The sequence below is a fragment of the Haliotis asinina genome, chromosome 12, assembly GCF_037392515.1.
Source record: "Haliotis asinina isolate JCU_RB_2024 chromosome 12, JCU_Hal_asi_v2, whole genome shotgun sequence".
Classification (NCBI taxonomy): domain Eukaryota; kingdom Metazoa; phylum Mollusca; class Gastropoda; order Lepetellida; family Haliotidae; genus Haliotis; species Haliotis asinina.
The window spans coordinates 36,769,594-36,795,476 of NC_090291.1; the positions used below are offsets into that span (position 1 = coordinate 36,769,594).

Below are 25,883 nucleotides of genomic sequence, written 5' to 3' on the forward strand. Positions count from 1 at the left end.
TTGTAACGAATCTTTGCAGCCCTATTAATTTGGATCTCAGTAAAAACACATACATGAGAATAGTAGATAAGCTGTCAGCTAAAATTCGAAATCATCTCTTTGTAAATATTGATCTTAATTCTGTTTAAAGGGAAACATGGAACAGCATGTTATCACTGAGACATATGACTTACTTTTATACACATGTTAAAAGATTTTACCATGATGTTTGATGAACAATAAATTTGTTACATAAATCACTATTTATGGACATATCCTTCACTCAATAAATTTGACTCATCTTACATTTATGACTGTTTATTTAATTGTATGACAATAAACAGCACACTACATAAAGAATCTATCCTATGTGTACAACCTGAGTGTCATTGAGTTGTATGATGCACAGGGAGCTAAGATGGATAATATGACCTGCTGTTGAAACTGACATCCACTGATTGTGGGAAAAAATCCATGTACTGCTTGCATGGATATGTGCCCTATATAGATATCCTATAATAAAATTCAATAACACTGAAGTTTGTGTTTCATATGCATACATCCATGACCAATGTGATTAGGATGACGTTTTTGATTTGGCATTCCCCATACAGTTACTTATCCTTTATATCTTGTATTTGATATAACTAGACATATAACCATTCAAATGAAGACGATCAACTATCTTGAGAAATTAAACAGGACACTTCATTTTAACATGCATTTAAAAACTGGAATTGCCTCTTGGCTATGTAGTAACATACCCTAAGTTGTTGATTATATATTATCTACCCAGAACTGACATGTCATTCCGACGTGTCTATCTATAGCATCATAGTCACTACACCCTGACCGTCAGATTCACATGTTATGAGGATCCACCCAAGTAGGTCACTTGTGGGCTTTTCTGTTGCATCTATAGGACACTCGCGTGACAGGTGCTCTATTATTTTATCATTTGTTTGCCCTGATTCAAGTCAACCCAGACGTGCTCAAACTTGGTGTACAAATTGTTGAAAACGAATCATTTGACAAAACACGTCAAACCTTGTGCACAAACAGAGCACGGAAAACAATATTACCGACTCACCTTATCTCTACCCGATAACACAGTCCTCCAGCTTCTCGGCCATGATATTAGTAGAGCCAAGTCGGGAGATTCCGTGTTCTCTCGACAACTCTCGGCTTTCTTATCAAGGACGATAACTCTAATGTTTTTGCCGAGTCAGATTCGATCATGTGTCCGGTGCAGGAAGTGTCAGAAACGTTTGAGGGTTCAAAATAAAATTTGAATTCCATTTATCCTGAACGTTCCTGGACCTGAGGTCATGTTACTGATTTCAGCCTCAAATGTTGCCAAGAGGGGTGGAAATAATATAACCACCCAGTTTTCAGTTTTCTTTTGTTTTTCGTATATTCCGCAAAGAGACACATACAGGTATATAATTAACACCACGTGTGTTTGTAACATATTACTGGAAGCGGTACGCGATGTATCACAATAGGGGCACCTGCACTCATGCAGTGCAGCACTGTTGCAAATGTACACATTATACTGACAAATTAATCGCCCTATACCTTACGATTTCTGGTCAGAACAGTGTCTCAGTGTTGCAAATGCACGTCATTTTTAGGTTTAATCAAGTCAAGATTGAACATGTGGGGAAACCTTATGCAGAGGTTTATTTTTTCCTATTCGTTCACGCAATTAAGACAATGGGTAACTTAATTTTTTTAAAAGAAAAGGGTTTTCGAATGGGGATGAGACAAAAACTCCGACAAAAAAGACTGTGTGAAATATCATCCCTTTGGTGAAACGGTGACGGTCTTATGAAGAGAATTTTTTCTTATGCAGGCATAGAGGATACTAAACGAGTTAATGATGTGGTATGATGCTATGTCTTTCACGAGTTTTATCAAAATGGTATTTCACGGAAGAGTTTAGTATTCTGTATATTTATCTCCAACGTAAACTGCCTACAGTGTGATGACTCCGTTTTCCGCGAGTCAAGCAAGGTCTAATTACCATTGTGACAGGGGTATTGGCATTGTGACATAACTGTAAACCATTATGACATCATAAGACCGGCATCACCCGGGTGAGTGAGTTTAGTATTAAGCAGTCTTTAGCAATATTCCAGCAATATCACGGTGGCGGACACCAGAAATGGGCAACACACAATGTACCCATGTGGGGAATCGAACCTGGGTCTTCGGCGTGACGAGCTAAAGCTTTAACCACTATGCTACCCCACCGCCCCCGATATCACCGGATGTTATTACACAGTGTCAAGTCTGTTGTTATGAACCCGAAGATGCGGTCTCGTTGGTCTGCTTTATACCCAGTTCAAGTGAGAAACGCAGAGGAAGGGAATATTGACTGTTTGGTCATACAAACAAAGGGGATTTTCCGGCACTTCTTGTTTTTTCTTGAAGATCACGCCATACTCAGATCCGTATATTTCGATGCATCCAGTGTGCACAATAGTTTCAAATTTGCAAGTCAGTTGGGCAAGCTATGCCTGAGAGGTTACAAAATAATTCACTAGTCATGAATCTGAATGTAGAACCCAAGCAAAGTATCAAATAAAGATAAAATACCATCAAAGTAAATGCGATAAATAATGTCTGAATTTCTGAAAAATGTTGTTAATGTTCACATAAAATTAAGTAAGTCCGAGACAGTTATTTATCATCCAAAACTGTGTTCCACTGAAGATGTCGCTTGTGTGAGATCAGACTATTTCGGATATGTGTTACTTTGCCACCTCTTGTTGATATATTTGAGATCAGAAGACACTTGAGTGAGATTCTCTATATAATTACAAAATGACCCCATGAAAATTCACTTGCCACCCGGGTCAATAACTGTGGACATAAGCGGGAATGCCTAATATATACCTCCAAGTACACATGACAATGAAATAAATGCCGGTTACACTCGCACGTTTCTTCAGCTGGGGTCTTCTCTGTCGCAACTTGTCATCGTTTCCTAGTCTGTCATACCGACCGTAAAATAATACATCCAAGAAAGCGTCTAGACTATGTGGCAAGTCTAGATTTCCAGTTCAGAAACTGGAGAAAGTGTCTTGCCTCCTTGTCATTATGTTTTATGGTTATTTGTATTAACAGTTCTTCTATGAATTTCAGAGACTAGATATTAGTCGACTGTTTCCTCTGTTCCTGGAAACCTATATATAATCTTAGCCAAATAACAATTTCATCCTACTTATTTATCATGTGTGTGATAAAATCTGTCAAGCAAACATTCTGTATAGAAGTTGAACTTCAAAATTCAAATGTTGAATGCCAAGCATCAATGGCGGATCAGATCAGATCGGCGATATGTCATATTTTTAGCACACACATCACATACACCCTAACAGTGTTTCTAAAATCATGAAACTATCACTATTACTTGCAAACATCTTTAACCTGTTCCCCTCATAAACATTAAAGGTGCACGTGAAAGAAGTTTTAGATTAATAACTAGAAACAATCAACAACGTAGTGTAGTATTTCAATGGCTGATCAGATCAAATCAGCGATGTCACATTTTTCACACACCTCAAACACACCCTAACATGTTGTTTTAGACTACGAAACTATCACTATTACTTGCAAAAAAATCACTTGATAGTATATTCCTTTCATAAGAATTAAAGGTGTATGTGAAAGGTGTTTTTGAAGCAATAACTAGACACACTCAAACAACGCCTTGTAGTATTTCAATGGCGGATCAGAACAGATCGGTGATATGACATACTTTTCACACACCTCAAATACACCGTAACCATTTTTAAGTCATAAAACTATCACTATTGCTTGCAAATACCTTTCAGTTAAAGGTATGTTTCCCTTCTAAAAATAAACGAAATTGTGAAAGACGTTTTTATATCGACACAGTCTATCTTCGCGGTGAATCGAGAATAGAAGTCAGTGAGCTCCAGCATACCGACTTGAAACTTTACTACAAATCTACTGTCCTAATACTGACACTAATAACAATTCAGGTTTGACTTAAACTGTTAACTTATCTTCTACATGTAGGGTTTCAGTTGTCACAAAACTCAGCGAATATTACTAGCTGTTGAACATAAACCGGGCTCAGTCTTACATACTTAAATACTTGGCTACACTGGTTACGTAACGACCCGCGGCATACGTACTTATCGAGGAGTTTCATCTCCCTCTGAATATAGTCTCCCTTGTTCGCTTGCCTGGCTGACTTGCCTAAATCCCAAACTTAATAATTACTAATTTAAACGACAATTTCCAACAAGCATAAATATTTTCTTAACAGACTGGGTCTGTCCGCTAACCTAGACCACCTGACTATCCACTGGCATGTCATATACGGTAAAGCCTTGTAGCAAGCCTAGGTTATGTTGATCGGCGAGTGTTCATATTTATACAAGCAGTTAGTGCCATCTTTTCGTTTCCAACGTCCCTAATGTCTGTGTCGTATATTTGACGCAGGTATCTAATATGATTACATGTTGTAAAATCATACTGACTAGGCTACCCCATTAACTTTGCTGAACGTGACTATCCTCGTGTAAACATTGTGCATCCCTCATACGTGCACGAGAAAGAGTTATCCCCCTTGCCTGTTTCGGCCAATCACATTGTTTGTTTCATATGCCTTACCCAAAGCCACACTCCAATCATTAGCGGTGATACGAATTTCAAACCAGGGCTGCCATTCTTTTCAGACAAGGGGATATTGACAGTATTTCTTCTTTAAGTCGCGTTAAGGTAATGTGTGAAGACGTTTTACAATGCATTTACCATGACGTAATGTCATCTTCGCTTTGGTTAATCAGTTTTCATGTCGAACGTATGTTTCTCTTTTCAGACAGACTGGGGAAAGTTCCCTGACGTTTTCGCTCGAGTTGAACTTGATGCAAACTATTTTGATCATGTTGATTTTTCGGACATAATGTCTGCCACTGTGAATCGTACGAATCATTTGAGGGTACTCGCAACCGTCAAATCATGTGTGAAGGTGATCTGTACTTAATGTTTTATAACATTCATATCTTGTAATGATACCTTTGGCAAAGCCTGTGTGAAACGACACCTTGTATAAGTTGTGACGTTGAAGATCATTTGTCAGCATATTTCAATACAACACTCAGGTATGCCTACAGAATACCAGATACCTACCAGCCATATTATTTAGTGTCAGGTCACCCTAAACCTTACTCTTACCCTAACCCTAGCCAAATGTAAACTGCTTTCTATGATGGCGGAAGGTATCCAGTTTTCTGTAGTCTTGATTGGCATTTTAGAAGTTGGTTAGCAGTAACAAAGTACAATCCTTTAATTGTACTTAATCAACAGAGAACAGGGATATCTCATCCCATCTGCATACTATGAAATCATAAAAACAACAGACCAGAGCACATGAGCAATGATGAGCTATCATTGCTAATTGATCCTATCAGCCGTGTATATTTTGTGTCTACCTCTATTACCATTGACTTCCTTTTATTGTCTCCACATAATGATCACCATCCATTGTCGTTGGTGTGAATCCCTTTGATTCAAACATACTTGTTAGTACTTTATCCCTGTTCATGTATATAAGTCTGTGGTGTGCTGTAGTAGTAGTGGTACCGTAGTAGTACCTCACTCATGCTTGACAACAGTATAAGAATCCATACTGAGGCATTGCATCATATAAAAATGAAGTTGTTATCCTCAAAGAATTGTACATTATTACAGCACCTATATTGTCATATTTTAGAAAAACAGTCTGGTTTTCTAAACTAGTGAAACTGTGATTACATGATGCCATTTAGAAAGTGGTCAAATAACATATGTCATATTTGGGATTTCACTTTCTCAGTAAAGTACAAATTCTAGTACTTTTTAGGTTGAGTCCCATCCGGGATTCGAACCCGCACCCTCAGAGTCAGGCACCTAATCGCCAGTAGTGAAACTGAATGATAACTAAATTCAAATTTCAAATAGCCAGTCACAGCTCTTAAGTCTTATGGAACCATTGCATCTAAAAAGGTCCTAAACATTACCGAAGGGGAACTTTTCTTCATTCCTTCATATTTCTTTGCTCCACTCAGTGTTTCAGTGAGTGACTTACGTTTTACACTGCATTTAGTAATATTACGGCTGTGGACACCAGAAATAAGCTTCACATCATACCCATGTGATTAACTGAACCCAGGTCCTTAGTGTGATGAGGAAAGCTTGAACAACTAGCCTACCCCACCACCCTTCTGAATGGTTGAATTGAAGCGTGGGATATCATGAAGCAGTGTGAAAGTAAAATAGTCTTTGAATTAAATGATTTAAATCAAACCTTGTCCGCCAAAAAGATAGAAGGGAGTAAGTTCCAAATACAAGCCATGAAAATTTGGAAAATTGCATTGGTTAAATTTTATTGTATCAGTTTACCTAAAATGAATGATGTTGAAGCTTCCACCCATAAACCCAGCCTCAAAATGTTGAAATATTATTGTTTGACTAGAAGTATTAGTAGTATTACTTGTCTCGAAAGAACTTGCAATTAAAGGTTATAGGCAGATATATTTCAATTCAGTATCATCTGGTCAACTGTCTTGTTAACTGTCTGGTTAAAAACCCGTGAAGGTCCCGGGGTAGAATAGGCCTTCAGCAACCCATGCTTGCCATAAAAGGTGACTATTCTTGTTGTAAGAGGTGACTAAAGGGATCGGGTGGTCAGGCTTGCTGACTTGGTTGACACATGTCATCAGTTCCCAATTGCGTAGATCGATGTTCATGTTGTTGATCACTGGATTGTCTGATCCAGACTCGATTATTTACAGACCGCCGCCATATAGCTGGAAAATTGCTGAATGCGGCGTAAAACTAAAGTCACTCACTCTTGTTAAGTCTTTCACATTTTTTTACAGTTTTTGATGGATTACCGATGATTTCAATATATTTTCAGTTGACACTCTGAAATTGACTTCGAATAATTGTTGTTTCACATGATTTTCATTAAGATTTTCATAGTATATAGGTTAAGGAAACACAAAATGCGGTGAAAAGTAAAGTTCTTGATATGGAAGAAAAAAACGAAGTTCAGGATAAAAAATATTGGCAGATGTTGTATGGTTTAATGACAGTATCATGAAGACATCAAACTGTCTTTAAAAATTGGGCATCATCAAAGAAATATTGCTAGAAGTTCGGAAAATAGAGGCTCCTGGATGGCATGTGGCAACCTCACTGGTGACACTAATCTGATAGGGACGCTTTTCACAGAACATGTGTTTCCCGTATCTTCAGAAACTAAAACTGCACATGAGATAGCACTTGTTTTACTTGTGTACCCATGAATGTATGGGTTAGAATATATGCCTTCAGTCATAAGACTTTAAGAGGCGACTAACGGAATTGGATGGTCAGGCTCGCTGACTTGGTGACACGTCACCAGTTCTAAATTGCATCGATCAATGCTCATGCTGTTGATCACTGGATTGTCTGGTCCAAACTCAATTATTTACAGACCACTGCCATATATCTGGAATGTTGCTGAGTGCAGTGTAAAACTAAAGTCACTCACTCATACTGCATGAGTTGCTAAATTGTGGATGAAACCCAGTAGTAAGAACTGTACCTCTTAACTCTGTGTACATCAATCCTGTTTTTGTTCCAGTAAAGGGTGTAGGAGTATGGAAGCGAAGCGGGTTCTGCAGCCTGTGAACTCCAATCAATCAACAGAGGGTGCTGAGGGCGTTATGAAGAAGACAGGAGATGTGACAGATGGAGTTGAAGGAGATACTTTAAAGTGAGTACAGTTGCTATTTCGCCAGTCACTCTCCTTAATCTGAGCATGCTAAGGAGTCCATAGTTATCCTCAAAAAAATCAGTCGAGTGACTGGATGAAAAGTTGATTTATTACTCATGAGGATGATAGTCAGACATTTTGTATAGTGGTATGAAATCTATGAAATTAAAACCATACAAGGTTGATAAAGTGATACCTTTTTATCTGGTCATTGGAGTTTATTGTTGCCAAATGTGTAGAGCAAATATGGAGAAGCCATTCTATCCATGTCTTCATCTACGCACACAGTTAATATTATGATCTAGATTTAGTTACGGGTGATGGGGCAGCCTAGTAGTTAAAGGGTTTGCTTGCCATAGCAAAACCCAGGTTTGATTCCTCAATTTTCTGGTGTCCCCCGCTATGATATTGCAGGCATGTTGTGAATTGAGGTGTTCACTCACTCGCTATAGATTTAGATTTTCTAGCCAAGTACAGGGGTCAAGCCCATTCTGTTTGTTTACACAATTCCTTGATAATGATAGTTATGACAGTTGCCAACAGTTTATGACAACATCTTTGTCGTTGGTAAGTAGTTAAGTAAACCTCTAATTACAAATGCCAGATTGCTCTTCCATTTTAATACTGGGTGCTGACTGTGTGTTGCCTCAATGACTCAGCAATGCACATGATACAAGCTTCAACACAACTTGCATGAGCATGGTTTTAGGTTGATGTTTGTGTTTCAGGAGGAAATGGTCACTTGAAGATTTTGATATAGGCAAGCCACTGGGCAAGGGCAAGTTTGGCAATGTTTATCTTGCCAGAGAGAAGAAAAGCAAATATATTGTTGCACTGAAAGTAAGTAATGATGGGTTGTGTGGACATGTTGATGTTTGCAGAGTAATGTATTGTTTCTTTCATGTATGCAACAGGAGACACAACTTACTCCCTTCCATTTGTATAGTTGTGCCTTTTGAAACTCTAACAGATACATTTGATCCACCATCAAACTTGGTGAATGTCAAGAAAATACTTGTAATTATGAAAGTTCTTTCCTTCCATGTTATTTAGGTTAATGGTTTATCAATTCTAAATATGTATATTTGCTTTGTGAATTGTCCTATAAATTATTTTACAAAGATGCTTAAATCACACTTACCATATTCACCTGAGTTGGTATCATGGTGATTGATTTAGCCTTGGCGAAGTACTTTACTTGGTATTGCAGATATTACAGTTACAGTAGAAGTGGAATATTATCAGTTATCAATTATTATTTGAGTGCAGCCTCAAATAAGAAACATGACAAAGCAACCTAACCAATAAACATGGATACTGGTTTTAAAAGAATGCAAAATGTTGTAACGCGTGTTCTAGATGCAGTTCAATGCTAGGAAAGTTCTTGTTATTCTGTGCTTTTTCAAATGTTCTTGGTCAAAGTACCATGGTTCAGAGGACAATCCCTACAAACATGCTGATGTGCTGATTACACGATACCAAATTAGAAAGTAGTCAAATATAACAGATGTTATATTTTGAATTACACTTTCTTAATAAAGTACATTTTCTAGTACTTTTTTGTTTTGGTTGAGTCTCATCCGGGATTTGAATGTGCATCCTGAGAGTCAGGCACCTAATAGTGGTGGCTGTGCGGGCTAGACCGCTGACCTTGAGTGCTGGCGATAGGTGCCTGACTCTCAGGGTGCAGGTTTGAATTCCAAATGGAACTTGACTAAGAAAGTACTAGAATTTTGTACTTTACTAAGAGAGTGTAATCCCAAATATGGCATATGTTACATGTTTATGTACTGTCTTTTCCCACTGATAACAGTGCTGCATGCTTGTCATTCAGGTGTTGTTCAAGTCCCAGTTGCAGAAAGCTCAGGTGGAACATCAGCTGCGACGTGAGATCGAGATTCAGTCACATCTCAGGTAGGGTCTCCATGGATAATCAGTTGACGTGGTTGAGAACCAAAACATGTCAGGCATGGATATTTTTGTCAGCTGTAATCTGCCAGCAACTTCCATTTGTGGATTCTTACTGTTAGTATTATCTGTGTTTAACCATGACTTGCAAAACCCACTGTTTCATAGGACTCTCAGTTACTTATTTCTGATCCTTAGATGAAAAAGGGAGGATGTCATAAAGTATTATATTCTGTAGTATGCTGTATAGTTAAATAATTACTGTAATTACAAGAATTTGTTTCTTGTGATGATATTGATATGATGAATAGTGTTGTGCCTACCGTGGATGTATTATTTTTCTGTCTCCAATCTGTCCATCAGTTTGTGTTGGATGCACATTTCTGCATCATTGCTTATGAAAATGACCACTAATTTGACAGATTCAGAATTGACTTAACTTGATTTATTGTTTGGAATTATGTTGTGTGAAGTTAAGAAACAAATTGGAGGCAGTAAAGTCTATTACTGTGATGTAAATTGGCATTCATTCGCATCCTACCTTGTTTTTACAGACACCCTCACATACTGCGTCTGTATGGCTACTTCCATGACAAGACCCGTGTCTACCTTATCCTGGAGTATGCTCCACGAGGGGAACTGTACAAGGAGCTACAGAGGGCCAAGAGATTTGATGAACAGCGATCAGCCACTGTGAGTAACAGCGCACTAAGACTCATTAAGACTCACTTGTATTATACAAGTGCAAAATCAGGATCTGTGAAGATCTTTAGCTGCCCATCCTTGTAAGAAAGGGGATTAGTTGGTCTAACCTGCTGATTTGGTTGACACTTGTCATCGTATCCCAGTTGTGTAGATCGATGGTCATAATGTTAAACACTGGATTGTCTGGTCCAGACAATTGTTTACAGTCTGCTGCCATATAGAAGGGGGTTATCAGTTATTAGAGAGTATTGCATTTTTCTGGCAATGAATCCACTTTAAACCTGATTTTTTTCAACATTCTTGTCCGTCTTGAGGTATGGCCAAGGGTTAGTTTAAATTTTGTTATATTTTTTACACTAAAAATTACAGCTGATTCAAAATGGTTAAATATGCTGGTTGAGTGAGGGATTTATTGTGTTGCTTAAGGAAAACTATGATACTCATTGAGACTGACACAAGCAAGTAGATAACTTAATGACCCAAAATGTTTTCTTTAGCTCTGGTTGACTTTTCATGTTACAGGTGTGAACTTCGATTTTGAGAATAGTCAATCCTTAATGTCCAACCCTAAGGCCACAGACTCACTATTGTGATTGTTATGCCTGTTTCAGTATATTGGCCAACTGGCCAATGCCCTCATTTACTGTCACAGTCGTAAAGTCATCCATCGTGACATCAAGCCTGAAAATCTCCTGTTGGGCCTCAGGGGAGACCTGAAGATTGCTGACTTTGGCTGGTCTGTGCATGCCCCATCGTCAAGGTAGTGTTACCATATCCATCATCTAGGTAATGTTCTTAATGATATTTCTAGCATACTGACATTAGGATACTGGTTAATGAGTGGATTTTTCATGTTAAAGGTGCTGAAGTGTAACTATTATGATAATATTCTTCAGACGAACTACGCTATGCGGCACTCTTGACTACCTTCCACCAGAGATGGTGGAGGGTCGGATGCATGATGAGAAGGTGGACTTATGGAGTCTTGGAGTGCTGTGCTATGAGTTTCTGGTGGGCAAGCCACCATTTGAGGCTGAGGGACACACAGAGACATATCGAAGAATCACCAAAGTTGATCTCCAGTTCCCAGATTATATGTCAGCAGGAGCCAGGGATTTGATAGCAAAGGTGACTGAATGTGTAGTTTGTTTGCCTTGTTTCATCTGATGGATTTTGTTGTGTTTCCTGACAGCTAGAAATAATAATGATACTAGGGGTGTTAACTGGACAGTCATTTTTAGAGAAATTTGAGGAATAGAGAACATAAAAGTATTAACAGTTCGACACTTGTAACATTTTTGATTGTTTAGTAATTGACTTCCGATATGATAAATGCACAGCGCAAAATATAGGAATTACCAGATTTGTTCACTTTGATTTAAAGTTATGCGGCCGTTACCTCTTAAACAAACTTGATCAGGGTGCCATTGTACAAAGCAGTGTAGCCCATACTTTAACATGGGTTTTACACTGGGTCTCAAGTTCGTCAGTTATTAAAATAAGAGACTGAAACTAATTCAGCTTGTTTGTATTTCATATGAACTATACATTCATTTGGGAAATGACTTCAGATGAGACGATTCAGGGAGGGAATGTTGCAACAGTTGTATACCCTAACTAGTCACCCCTAGCAGTAGCACCAATAATTTATAAATAGGGCTGTTATGTCCTTGTTCTGTGTTGGGTCCTGGTATTCTTGATCACATATATGATCACCAAAGTATGGGTGTAGCGAGGCCAGTTTCAACTACCATATACAGTGTACTGACATCCCCTGCCAAACTGCAGAATACTTGTAGGTATCACAAAGACAGCTACAGCTACACGGTCATCTGCTATTTGTATGGATGGCTGATTAAGAACGTTAGTTGTAACTCATGTATTAAAATAGAGTGGCATAGAGGTGTTGTCATTTTTGAAAACAGGAACGAACTGTTCTACTTCGGTCAAACACTGATAAACTGTGACTGATAACACATTATTTCTGCTTCAGCTCCTCCGACACAACCCAGCCAATCGGCTGCCTCTGGTTGAAGTGATCAACCATGCCTGGATCAAACAAAATGCAACCATGCCTCAGACAACCTCATCTTCATCATCATCAACATCATCATCAACAACCCAGTCCTGATCACATTCCTTCCTAGACTGCAGTGTATAGCAGAGCCTTGCTCATGTACCACACCTAGCCTTATGTAGATACAGCCACCCCAGCTGTGGAACTATGCACCTCACCAGGATGATCAAGCTGAGACTGTGACAGTGCTTGACAGGCTGGGGGCGTGGCCACATATCTGTACATACCCACCTTGATGTGGATTACTCGGGGACAATCAAGATGTGCCGGTCTCATAATCTGAGATAGCCAGGATGAAGTGTTGCACTTTAGCTAGGAATGTGATACTGGTCAATATTTCCTAAAGCTGTCTTATATTTTATACAATTATTATTTTTTTACTAATCATTTGTTGAATGTGATAATGTGCCTTGTTACTCAACTCACTTGCACATCTAAGTAGCTTTCTCATGTTTCTGATCAATCTAAGAACATGCAGATATTATAAGCAGGAACACTTTCATAAACCATTTAGTGCAGTGCACTGATCAGGACGACTTAAAACTTTGTACATATGCAATCATGTCATGAGGGACTGTTAAGTTTCTCGTGCGGTCCCGCTTGCGACTTCGACATGCATCACCGCACTGCAATAACTTTGTATATACATGTGCATGCATAACATAAGTCCCTTCGAAGAGATTCCTCAGACACTTATGTTGTGGTGTTTATTATGCGTATGAGGCATTTATCGCCAATGTTTTCAAGTAGTTTCAAATGTAATCTTATGTACACATATTCCTTTGGTGGTCAACACAGAAAACATCCCTATCGAGGGTGGCATTTCTGTTCCCATAATCTTAAAAACGTTTGTGTATGTTAGCCCATAGACTATATCACAGGGTAAAACATGAAGATGTATTTCTGTCTGTTCCTATCTGTCTTCATGCTGTACAATCCTCCTGTCTTCAACCCTGTTGTGCTTGCTGTCTGTGGCAGAGTAATGGGCAGCGACATTTTACTTCTGTGTATGGATCTCAAGTAGCCATCAAATATATATCAAAAGAAACATTTGTTAAAATTTTTGAATGTAAAGTTTGGATTACAAATATGCAAAAAAATATGACTTTGTGATTAAATTATTTCCCTTTGCTTTGACTTTTGTTCTTTTCTCTTCAAACATTGGGTGATAGCAACTCATAGCTGTCACTAATCACTGGGGATCTGCAGATACAGCAAAAGAAGAGAAAATAGCCCCTGAAGACCAAATTGGCTGACTTCTTCTAGTAGCGCCCCGTGAAGGTCCCGGGGTAGAATAGGCCTTCAGCAACCCATGCTTGCCATAAAAGGCGACTATGCTTGTCGTAAGAGGTGACTAACGGGATCAGGTGGTCAGGCTCGCTGACTTGGTTGGCACATGTCATCGGTTCCCAAATGCGCAGATCAATGCTCATGTTGCTGATCACTGGATTGTCTGGTCCAGACTCGATTATTTACGGACCGCCGCCATATAGCTGGAATATTGCTGAGTGCGGCACTCACTCACTCACTCTTCTAGTGGCCTTACTCAGATGCTGTCCTAAATTAGACATTGACTCACCACAGAAATCATATTTACATCAAGTGCAAATAAAATATTTCAGTTCTTACATCAACAGTCTCCTCAAACCTGGCCCTTCTGAAGAAATCAGTGAGCAGGTTAGCAGGGATTGGGAAAGAGAACTTTGACATTAGGCCATTTTCTGGATTATGAGCCATTTTCTGAACATAGAATGGTCCACTGCCCTTTTATCAATTGTAAACTTCAAAGTTTTAATGGGCCTTTTTTAATTCTAATGTGCAAAATGGCCCATGGCCCCAGGTTTCCCAATCCCTTGGTTAGTAGCTCTTGAGGTTTAGAATAAGGAACTTTCCATCTCATCCTGCTTGGTGGACAGCATCCTCAATATCTACTATACATCTATGGCTCGGCCCGACCTCACTTTACCGACTCTCAGCCAATCAGTTAAGCCGCCATTACAATCGAGCTTGCCAGTGTCAACAAAGGTAGCAGTCACAGCGGCGCAGGTTTGACTCCTATTTTAGGGAAATCATACAAATTGACTAGTCCAAAACATGCAAGAACCCCTTCCACCTCTTTCAGAGACCCTCTGCATGGCTTGTGTTGCCAAGTTTAATTGGTTAGAAAATTCAAAAAGCTCAAGTAAGCTGTGATTCCTACACTTAACTTCCCAGTGCAGATACCCTATTGACTAAAAAGCCAGTATCAGTATCGGTGTGCATTCAGGTCTAATTCTCTACCCACCCCCTATGACCCTACTCTGATACAGTATGTTAATTCTTTATATCAAATTTGTAGGAAATGGTAACTTTTTCTTCAGCTTGGAATCTATGGATGCAATGAGATATCAAGTAGAGATAAGTTTAAAAGGTGGTCTAGGTGTTGTGGTGACCATGGAAATAAGGTCAAGATCACCCACATCGACTGGTGCCTTTGTAATCCCCCAGGGTAGGGCGTCATTAAAGACACTGGGTTAACAGTTCATGAGATATCATTAACAAGAGTCTGGATTTACGAATGCTGCTGAATAGAGTCCCCAGTTCTGCATTGTGCTGGAGGACAACAAATAACATTTTCCTGCAACTGCAACTTGCAGAAACTAACTCGAATTTGTGTGAAGGGAATAATGAATATCACCTTCACTACAATTAACCACTGTACCCAAGGTACTCAACAGACGTCCAGACTTTGAATTGCTGACATCATATGATTTAAAAAGTGCTTCTTGTTTAACACAGACATTAATCAGCAAATTTGGAGCATTCAGTATATTTGCATCGTCAAGTTTTATCAGTGTGCTAAATAATTTTGATTGAATAATGGTAGAAGACTGCTAATTCGAACTATCTCCATGCTGCCATGTTTAGATGCTGGTAACGTACAGTGTGACGGGTCATATCCAACATGTTATATATAGTGCAACATCCTGAGAGTTTCTAGGACTTCAGTCCTGCCCCACAATGAAGCACATGAGAAATGTGGTCTCACCCTAGGCAAGTGAGTTTGTTCAAATTTGCCTCTGTTCACCCAGCAAAAAATGGGTACCCAGTGAGATAAAGTCCTGTGACTATAACCTTCTAGCGCCTAAGAGGGCAGCTTGGGTTATCCGGGGTAATGATAATCAGATTCTGATTACAGCGTCCAGTGAGCAACTAGTCAGATGGATACTAGGTGCTATATAAGTGAATTATTATCATTATCATCATATCTAATCGTATATAGCATATCATCAGGTCTCTCAAGTCTCATGTATATAGCATTGTATCTGACATGTTTTGTATACTGACCCACATTACCTTTCCTGCTATAGCATCCCACATACCATATTGTGCCACATTTGACATATCATGCTGGATATAGCACAACACCAACGTACAATGTTGCATATAGCACTATATCAGACTTACCAATATTGTATATGGGGTTACATCTGTCATGTTGTACATGTCCTCCACAATATCATGCCATGTACTATAAGGTATCACATCGTGTCGAGGGAAATACAGGGTTTTATCAGTCCCGAGTAAGGTTGTATTCCCCAAGCCCCCCGTATTTCCCTCGACACGATGTGATAACGCATTTATCTAGCTGAATGTTTTCACTAAATCAAAACAAAACAACACGCATCGAATCGACTTGCTGCCATGTTGACACCAGCTGATCGTTTGACCTCAATGCACGGCACGTTACTAAAGGCTTGTCGATGCACGCTTTTCTCACTTCTCGCATCGGGGGGAAAGGGCGGGCGGCAGTGGGGGTAGCCTAGTTGTTAAGGCGTTCGCTCGTCACGCGATGACCCGGGTTTGATTCCCCGCATGGGTACAATGTGTGAAGCCCATTTTCTGGTGTCCCCTGCCATGATATTGCTAAAAGCGGCGTAAAACTAAACTCACTCACCGTACATGTGGGGAATCAAGCCAAGGTCTTTGGCCTGACAAGCAAATGCTCTAACCACCAGGCTACCACCTAAAGGAAGGAGTAGGAGTACATACGTATTTCAGAGACAAAAACATGCCAATTAAATCTGGCAAACAGTTTTATTGCAACAGGTTGACACACAAATACATTAATTGCAACAACTGACAATGTTTGTCTGCCAAATGCTACAGGATTCGTTGGAACCAAGCTACTGTAACAAACCTGCTGAATCTTCATGGATATTTACACCTAAGCTTCAGTCAATAATATGAATATTTACACATGCAGGAAACCATGGAAACTGTGGCTGTAATGAGTCATCAGAGCTTTCTAAAAAATCCAAAAACCTTGTGTTACAGCATGTTTGACATAACAATGAACTGTGGTATAATGCATATCTCACAAGGAACACATGTATCACACCCAGATACGTGCTGTATTCTCTTAGAAAAGGACTTATTACAGCCCCAACTGAAATTTGATCTGAGCACTAAAACTGTAAAACATGATCCTTTACAATACATAAAAGTGGTCCACGAAAACACTATACAGACATAGATAATAAGGCTAAGAGAACTTGTAGGCGACTCTGCCAATGAAATGTATAGAGCTAATGACACCACAAGCTGCTTGATATAATGCCAATAATAATTAGAATATCTCCTGCAGTTTTTTTATTTCAAATTTAATTTTAAAGATAATAAAATTGATGCAAGTGTTCCAAAATGATGTTATTTCGACCTATCACTGACTGCTATTTGTGAGTGATGTTTTCTTGTTTCCCTTTATTTTTTAAGTACAAATGAACAATGATATCAGACTTTTGTTTTCTTTTCATAGAGCTTTTTTTTTTTTTGGTCAATATTGATCAACAATGTAATGCACAAGATCAAGAATGACAGGATCAAGAACGACAAAAGTCTGAAGGTACATAACTAACATGTACATGTCCCAGCCATTACTGGAACTAATGTTATGGGTCCTCTTGACTACAAAAGACAACTTTCAAAACAATCATCTTCCTCCAGTTCAATCATCTCTTTCAACTAGAACAGATCATCTTGGGAGATGAAATCCTAACTTGGCCTTCACCTCCTCTTCTTTCTCTTGTGATCATCAACTCTGTCACTTGACCGTTTTCGCTTCCTATCGTCGTCACGGTGACTGCTCTTGCTGCTACTTTTGTGATGACGATCCTTCCCTCCCTTATCTCGGTGCTTGCTGCCGTGTCTGGGTTCAACCTCCTCCTCAATACCAGCATCAGCTGAAACAGTAGTACAGTAAGTTGTAAGAACAGGGTCACTTTATATTAGTGAGAATGATAAAAGACAGATCTCATGGATAACAACAATAATTTTAATGTTTCTGGGCTAAGTCTAGACTTTCCTTCTGGTGGATGCCTGTAGTATAATATTATTAAAATCTAAATATTTTAGATATTTAAATACTTACCTTACCATAGGTCTTATGCATATTACCTCAAGCTTCGCTAGAAGAGATCAGACAGTCGTTGATTCGCCATTCCCTAGATGGCTACCTCATGTAATCTACGAATGTAGTCACGGAAGTGACGTGATCTCCCCACTCGCGCAAGCGCGAACAATCCAAAAATCACTTTTACTGGCAACAGGAAGGTCCGAAGAGTCCAGAGTGGGGAGGAGCATCCAGCGTTGGGAGGGAGTCACCGCCCTATGGTAAGGTAAGTATTTAAATATCTAAAATATTTAGATTTTAATAAATTTTTAACTTACCTTACCATAGGTCTTATGCATATGGCTTCGACAGATGGATGGTGGTGTGGACTCCGGAGGACCATCCCTCAGCAACCAGTGCACATGCATTAGGAGAACCTGGGAGACCAATGCCAACAGTCACAGGACAAACCTGGAAGCAGGACAAAGAGTAACCCAAGGGAACTCCAAAGAAAAACCGACGCACCCTGAGGGTGAGGTTAATCTTAAGACCAACGGTAAGTAACAGTGTTATTACCTAATGGGCGGACGTCCGGGTAAGTTGCTGGGCAACCACCAATGGACTGAAAGACTGTAGTCCCTCCATGTCCTCAACTGCCAAGTCCCTCAGGTAGTGGGAAGCGAAGGCAGTAGACAACAACTTCCAAAAGCAGCCTTCCATAGTTTGTGGCACTGTGCAATTTCTATGGAGGGCCATGGTAGATGCCAACGCTCTGATCTCGTGTGGGTTGTCCGCCACTGGATGAGGTAAACGCTTGGCATCAAAAGCCGCCAGGATCGTAGATCGAAGCCATAAGGCGACTGTGTTCCTGTTCACCTCCCCTTGCAGGTAGTCGAAAGCGGGATGAACAGTCTTTTAGGGGAACGTCTCTTAGAAGCCAACTTTGGGATGTAACATCTGAGGGCTCTAACGAGACACAGCAGCTCCCCCTCCATGTCCTCAACTGCCAAGTCCCTCAGGTAGTTGAAAGCGAAGACAGTAGACGACGACTTCCAAAAGCAGCCTTCCATAGTTTGTGGCACTGTGCAATTTCTATGGAGGGCCATGGTAGATGCCAACGCTCTGATCTCGTGTGGGTTGTTCGCCACTGGATGAGGTAGACGCTTGGCATCAAAAGCCGCCAGGATCGTAGATCGAAGCCATAAGGCGACTGTGTAGACTGTTGCAGGTAGTTGAAAGTGGGATGAACAGTCTTTTAGGGGAACGTCTCTTAGAAGCCAACTTCTGGATGTAACATCTGAGGGCTCTAACGAGACACAGCAGCTCCTCCTCCAAGTCATGTTGTCCCAAGACTGCAGATGACAGAGGAATGGAGAACAGCCTGTCTGGCTGTCCAGGGAGCTGATTCTTGGCCACAAAATCTCACAGGAGACCCAAGTGGGCTGGTCCATGCCTCGACTGATCCAAGCGAACCTGCGTGACGTCCAGGGCATGAATTTCACTAGCTCTATCTGCGGTAGCTAACGCTAGAATGAAGACCGTCCTTTTTTTTTTCTTTTTTTTTTTTTCGAGACAAATACACGAAGGAGGCTTCCTCTAAAGGCTTATACGGAGGTCCTCTAAGATGTTGTAGGACGATGTTGAGGTCCCAAACTGGAGGACGAAGCTTAACTTTCCGGTCCTCCAATTTGCAGGCCTTGAGTAGCGCAATAAGATCTGGTACCTTGGAAATCTGTTTATCTGCTTTAATCGAATAGAGTTCAAAGCCGACAGATAAGTCCCCAAGGTACTGCCTCTAAGATGCTTGCAGTTATGCAGGAACAGGAGGAAGTTCGCTAAATACTGTGGAGAAGCTGTCATAGGGTCTTGCGATCTTTGAGCGCAAAAACTCTCAAATGAGCGCCACTTGTCGTCATATAAGGACCTAGTGGACATTCGATGCGTACAAGCTAGGACGCTTGCCGCGCACGAGGAGTAGCCCTTAACTCTTATTGCCTTCTGCAGATGACCCAACTGTGAAGATGAAATCTCAGTGGGTCCGGATGCAGCTGCCGACTGTGCGGATGTCGAAGCAGACGTAACTAATCTGGGAGCTGGTATGACTCTCTGCTGGCGAGATGACGCAGGTCGGGGAACCATGGCCTGGCTGGCCACCAAGGTGCCACCAAAAGCAGTCGCAGGATCGTGTCGATCGCCCACGCCTGCAGGTCCATAAAGTGACTGAGTGGAAACCCTGTGCTCCAGGGTGATTAATTTCGCCACTTGAGATGAGTACCCCTTGGCCCTCAAGACTATCACAGATGGTCCAGGCGCAAAGATGAAACCGTGACGGATCCAGGTGCAGTGTCCAATTGTGAGGATGGTACAACAATTGGTCCCACTCTGGAAGCCGATTATTTGAAACGTCTCTCGACACAACATATTCTCTCGGGCACCAATCAAAATATAGACGTGACGTCACCGGTGTAGCAGGTAACTGATCATCATGAAATCTTGTAAACGGTGATACCCTGCTAGCCTACAGGCTTGACCGTAACCATGTTGTTTGCGAGCACGTGTCCAAATGAGTAAAGCGCGCGAAAACCCTTCCGCCGCTTGAAACTGACGTAGACAAATTGTTTTTCAGATAGATGTGTTGGAATTTTCCCCGAAGATAAATGCCGTCCTCTCTTGTAATAAGAGGTGTAGTTAGGCGTGTCACTTTGTTGTTGTCTCGAAAAATCTTCGTGACGAAATGAGTAAAGCACGTGAAAGAAATCTTTCTCCGCTTGAAGTATATGTAGACAAATTGTAACGTAAGGATCTACGGGGATGCGACCAGTCCCTCCCACCTACCGGCGTAGGAATATCTGGTACGGTGATCGATCCTCGAGGCGTTGTCTTCAGACAAGTCCATCGCCGCCGCCGAGGTAGCTGACGCCAGCGCAGACAACGGCTTAAGCATCCGCTTGAGTTCAGTCTCAATGGCCACCTGCTTAGAATCCTGCACTCTATGAGAGAGCCGCGAGGAGCCCAATAACCGCTACAGAGATACAACCAAGACAGCCACGCTGTCCTCAAAAACCAGGCTGTCTATCTTGTAATCTGACTTCCTCGACTTACACGCTTAGAAATTCGGATTAGTTGACAATTTCGCATAGACCGCATGTAATACAACCATGGCGTCCGCCACCATAGGATGAGGCGGGATGAGTAGTTCCGGTGATAAATGAATTGCTGCAGGGTTGCTGGAATCAGCCGAAGGCGAAGGGCAGTCCGGTAACCTGTCAGCAATCCACTCGAAGACGAATGATAAGGGTAGTCAAGTGCCATCACCATTGCCGTCGCCTCCTACTTCCTCGTCGAAGTCCGGGCAAAAACCTTGTACCTCCAGGTCCTCCCAGGACATGGAATTCGAATCACGCCGCAGTGTAAGAGACGGAGTCGATGCATGAGCAGCAGATTCCTTGGACGGGATCCAAGGTGGTTCCGGTGACCGCAAACGCAGAGTTCTAGAGGAACGTCGAGGTGATATGGACTGGGAGAGCAAGTAACATCTTCACCTGGTAGTAAAGCGAGAGTCCACATTCAAAGGGCGTCGCGGGGACCGAGAACTCCGACAAAGACTACTGTGGAGGGTATAGGATCGCAGACTCCCAGGGAACCTGGAGCGCGATCTGCGCCGAGAGCTCTCTGCCTCCAAGCGCCGAGCGCGCCCTTCATCCAACTGTCGTTGCAAAACCTCTTCCCTGGACAACATATGTAACACCCTGGGTATACGGTAAGACGCAGGTGCTGGCGCTGGCACAGTATCCGGCGTCGGCGCTGGTGTTGGGACAGGCGCTGACGTAGACATAGGCGCTGGCGTAGGCATAGGTACTGGCGCAGGCATAGGCACTGGCGTAAGCGCTGGCGCAGGCACAGGCGCTGGCGTAAGCGCCGCCGTAGGCTTAGGCGCTGGCGCAGACATAGGGTGCTGGCCTAAGCACAGGCGCTGGTGTCGGCATAGGCGCTGGTGTCGGCGTAGGCGCTGGTGTCGGCATAGGCGCTGGCATCGCAGCAGCACCGGGCGTGAGGAGGGAGCGCAGGAACCTCTGGACCTCCGGATGAGACAAGCCTCCGGACGAAAACAGATCCACGATGGAATCCGAGCGAGGTGGTTCCGGGGACAAACGTACAGGCGTCATGGACGAACGCCCCATCCCAGGCGTCGGCACAGGCGCTGAAGGCGGTTGTAAGTCAGGGTCGTCCGGCAGAGATCCCAACGACAACGCTGGAGACGACAACCTTCTCTTCCGCTGTGAAAAATGCTTCCTCTTAGCCGCAAAAGAAGCCTTGAAACCAGCAACCAACAACGCCTCGCAGTACTGGCAGCGTCCGTCAAAAGAGCAGGCCAGAGACGCACAATCCGGGCACCAAGGGTGGGGAAATTCGCCGAATCCTGCCCCTAGCAGACGGTGCTAAACTGGCGAGACATACACAGTTAAGTGCAACATACAAAACATAACAATGCGTTGAAACCAACGCTAGGCGGTAGAAAAAACACCCCTATACCAGAAATGCAGCACCAACGCACCCCCACTATAAAGTAGGCACGCCCGTAAGCTCGTGACAGCGAAGGGCAAACAACCAAAAAGGTTGCCTGCGTACATCGCAACGTGGCACGAAAAAACATATAAATGCAGTGAAACCTGGCAAAAATACTTATCGACATGGAAAACCACATGGAGGGAGAAAACCAGCAAGATATAATACCCCCACGGACGCCATGCCGCACTCACACACGACGCGGGCAAACCCACCCCGAAGTGAGAGAAAAAAACAACACGAGGTAGCAAAGTAAGTGCAGTTAAAAGATAACTTACCTTAACACGCACACCTAAGGGATACAAACCATACCTACCCGTGAGGAAACAACTTTATTGAACCACAAAGTAGGTAAACTAAGCGAACCAAAAACGTCCGAACAGACGAACGCTAGAAGTAAAAGTGATTTTTGGATTGTTCGCGCTTGCGCGAGTGGGGAGATCACGTCACTTCCGTGACTACATTCGTAGATTACATGAGGTAGCCATCTAGGGAATGGCGAATCAACGACTGTCTGATCTCTTCTAACGAAGCTTGAGGTAATATGCATAAGACCTATGGTAAGGTAAGTTAAATTTTTTTACATTTTTTCTTTTGAATTGATGACACAGAATTAATATTCCGGTCTGATATGATCGGAAAAAGTACATTCTTTCCAAGTTTCTTCATATGAAATAACACAACTGAGAGATAATATCAGGGACATTATTCTCTCTGGCCAGATGCTCTACTTTTCAGGCATGAATGGTATCAATAAACCTCAGCTGTTTTCCTAGTTTTAGACATTTAGGAATGCTCACCTTTCCTGGCTTCTTCTTCGAGTTCATCCCAGTCCTTGCCACTCTCCTCACTGGACCCCAATTCTTCCTCTTCTGCAAAACCAGACATAATGACCGGTATAAATACTTAAACATATGTAAATACAAGGCAATATGCGCCTATACATACAACTATAACAGATGACAATACAGAGACAAAATACAAGATATTATACATTAAATATAAGATTTACTGCAATCCCACGGAGCTCTATGCACAACCCACAAGGCCACCAAACACCACCCTTAGAGCTTACTATATCATCCCCAAAGCTCCCTACATTAGAGCTCCCTACATCACCCCGCAGAGCTCCCCACATCACCCCCCAGAGGTCCCTACATCACCCTTTCAGAGCGGAGTATGTGACCGTACCAGAGTCCTCATCCTCTCCGCTCCAATCACTCTCCTCACTGTAGTCGTCACTGCTCTCAGCTTCAGTGTCATTCCCACTTGGCTGGTAATGCTCATCCTCTTCATCATCGTCATCATCTTCTTCCTCAGCCTACACAATAAGACATTCATCCAACATCAGAATACAATGGCTAATGAATATCAGGCAAATAAACAAACATAGATTGGTGTTGGGGAAGTTAACAGTTGGATTGAGAATGCTGCTCAGTGTCACAGTAAATAAATCCAGCTGATCACTGTTTGGTGTTTAACAACACTCTTGGCAATATTCCAGCAACATGGCAGCAGTCTGTAAATAATCTGGGCCAGACAATCCAGTGACCAACATCAATCTATGCAATTGGGTTACGACAGTTAATAACCAACTCAAGTACCAACTCAAGTACCGACAGCCACAGACAGCCCTTAATATTTATACCCATGCTCTTGGAAACATTTCAGTAAGTCCTGTTCATTTTCAGAACCTACCAGCATGAAACTAAGTATTAACACCATACTGTACCTATCATTTGTAGTACTGAGTTCTGTTTTAGGGTATTTTTAACATTACACCAGCTGCATCCCAACAGGGGACACCAAAAGTGGGTTTCACACATTGCACCCATGTGGAAAATCAAACACGGATCTTTTGCTGTGATAAGTGAACTCTTTGACCACTCGGCTACTCACAGTTGTAGAAGAAATAGCTAAGGTAAGGTTATAATCACCAGCACACCCAATATCGTGTGCCTATGTATGATACTGCTGTAGTTTTCATTTGTTGCACACTGAATCTGCATGTGCTTCAAGTAGTGTAAGGGTGCGTTGCAAACAACCAAACGATTGCAAGCGATGTTCAGCGATTTATCTGACAACAGAGTGTTAACTTTCAGGTACATGCAATCGTACAAATAGCTGTATGAGATCGTTTCGTTCTCAAACCAAAATGGTTGCTTTGGGAAATTTGAATTTAACGGCTGAACAAGAATGTCAGCTGGGAAATGGTGAAGACAGCTTACATCCCAGCATCCTGTGTTTGTTCCACAAGTTCAATGTAGTCATCAACAATCATAAATTCAACAGCTCGTCATCAATAACTCTTCTTTTACCATTTTCATTAGGGCCAGACGAGCTCCGGTTATCACTTCGCCATTTTGGAGGAGTGAGAAATGCTTCAAGCTGTTGCAATCCTGGGATGAGTGTTTCGTTTGTTTCCTCTAAGCCATTCCTTGCATCCTAGGTTATACTACACCAAATCTGAGTCCATGGCTTAACAAGCACTTTTCATCAAGAGTCTTCATGTGTAGTTGGAATCATATGTCAGCTGTGACTGGATGATTTTGTGTAAGACTTTTTAAATGTACATCCACCCAGAAACTTAAACTGACCAATATTTAGTGAGGTCATTTTTCTTTGGTCTTATGCAGAGTGAGGAGCTAGGGTCGGCATGTTCAGTTTCCTTGGGAAAGGTGTTGATTAACCAATGTTGATTTATGCCGCTTTAAGGCATTATGTCCTTATTTACAGTCTGTAGGAAAAAAATCAGCTTAGTGTAACTGGTACACTAAGGGTGACCACACAAGCAATCCAGCTTGACCATCTCATGGACTAACAAATAGGGCATAAAAAAATAACACAGGAACTCACATCACTATCAGGTCCCAAGAAACTCCAGCCACCATTGTCGAAGAATCCCTCTGGGTCGTCAGTGATGGTCTTCATAATTTTTCCCCAGTTCAAACTCTGAACACCCTCGGTATAGCAGATATCACAGGAACTGCAGACAGATGTTTAATCACATTCAGACTTTCTTTACAAATACATCCAGGCATTGAAGATAATGTTGACAGGGGTATGTGTAAAACAAATTCATCTAGAGCAATGCAAGACATTAAACCCACTGTCCAAAGTGTTTTCATTTTCAGAATTAATATCAGTAATTTTAGTTTTATCTAGAATATTTACTGTTGTGGTGACATGAAGTACAAAAGAACACAAAAAGTCAAAAGTACCATGATAAAAGAAACATGGTTTGCTTGTCTTCAAAACCCTTGAGATGAATGATCATAATGCTGAATGGACGAATGAATGAATGGATGAATGAGTTTAGTTTTACTCCACTTTAAGCAATATTCCAGCAATATTCCAGCAATATCCACACATTATACACCTGGATCTTACCATCCTAGAATCAGAAACCAGCTGATCTGTTTGTTGTCAAACTGAATATTTTACCTGCTCTGACAGGCACTTTTTACGGAATAAGTTTTTCCTTCATACAAACAATA

The 25,883-nt window shown here is 41.5% G+C and overlaps 3 protein-coding genes across 3 annotated transcripts in view; 1 reads left to right on the top strand and 2 right to left on the bottom strand.

Annotated features, from left to right (window-relative positions):
- The window catches only part of LOC137257812 (uncharacterized), a 57,637-nt gene extending 56,488 nt beyond the window's left edge, over positions 1-1,149 (bottom strand). The window contains exon 1 of the mRNA XM_067795260.1: positions 1,070-1,149. The gene's annotated coding sequence lies outside the window, so the exon portion shown is untranslated. The remainder of the gene's footprint in view (positions 1-1,069) is intronic.
- Positions 1,150-4,578: 3,429 nt separating this feature from the next.
- On the top strand, positions 4,579-13,579 carry LOC137258664 (aurora kinase A-like). The gene is made up of 8 exons (XM_067796359.1): positions 4,579-4,737; positions 7,628-7,759; positions 8,488-8,599; positions 9,594-9,673; positions 10,222-10,360; positions 10,984-11,132; positions 11,269-11,500; positions 12,366-13,579. Exons 2-8 carry the CDS (start codon positions 7,644-7,646, stop codon positions 12,501-12,503), a joined length of 966 nt encoding a protein of 321 aa, XP_067652460.1. The 5' UTR covers positions 4,579-4,737; positions 7,628-7,643; the 3' UTR covers positions 12,504-13,579.
- A 2,928-nt stretch (positions 13,580-16,507) lies between these two features.
- LOC137258663 (FACT complex subunit SPT16-like) overlaps positions 16,508-25,883 on the bottom strand; it is a 35,820-nt gene continuing 26,444 nt past the window's right edge. Inside the window, exons 22-25 of the mRNA XM_067796357.1 lie at positions 25,243-25,372; positions 23,578-23,707; positions 23,187-23,258; positions 16,508-17,671 (exon numbers count right to left, since the gene is read on the bottom strand). Coding sequence (XP_067652458.1) covers positions 17,496-17,671; positions 23,187-23,258; positions 23,578-23,707; positions 25,243-25,372 — 508 coding nt within the window. The 3' untranslated portion in view covers positions 16,508-17,495. The remainder of the gene's footprint in view (positions 17,672-23,186; positions 23,259-23,577; positions 23,708-25,242; positions 25,373-25,883) is intronic.

Bases quoted from the DNA above. Each gene is read 5' to 3' on its own strand.
- LOC137258664 (XM_067796359.1), top strand. From the start codon at position 7,644: ATGGAAGCGAAGCGGGTTCTGCAGCCTGTGAACTCCAATCAATCAACA. The intron at 7,760-8,487 runs GTGAGTACAGTT...TTTGTGTTTCAG, and splicing joins GTTGAAGGAGATACTTTAAA to GAGGAAATGGTCACTTGAAG. The intron at 9,674-10,221 runs GTAGGGTCTCCA...TTGTTTTTACAG, and splicing joins GAGATTCAGTCACATCTCAG to ACACCCTCACATACTGCGTC.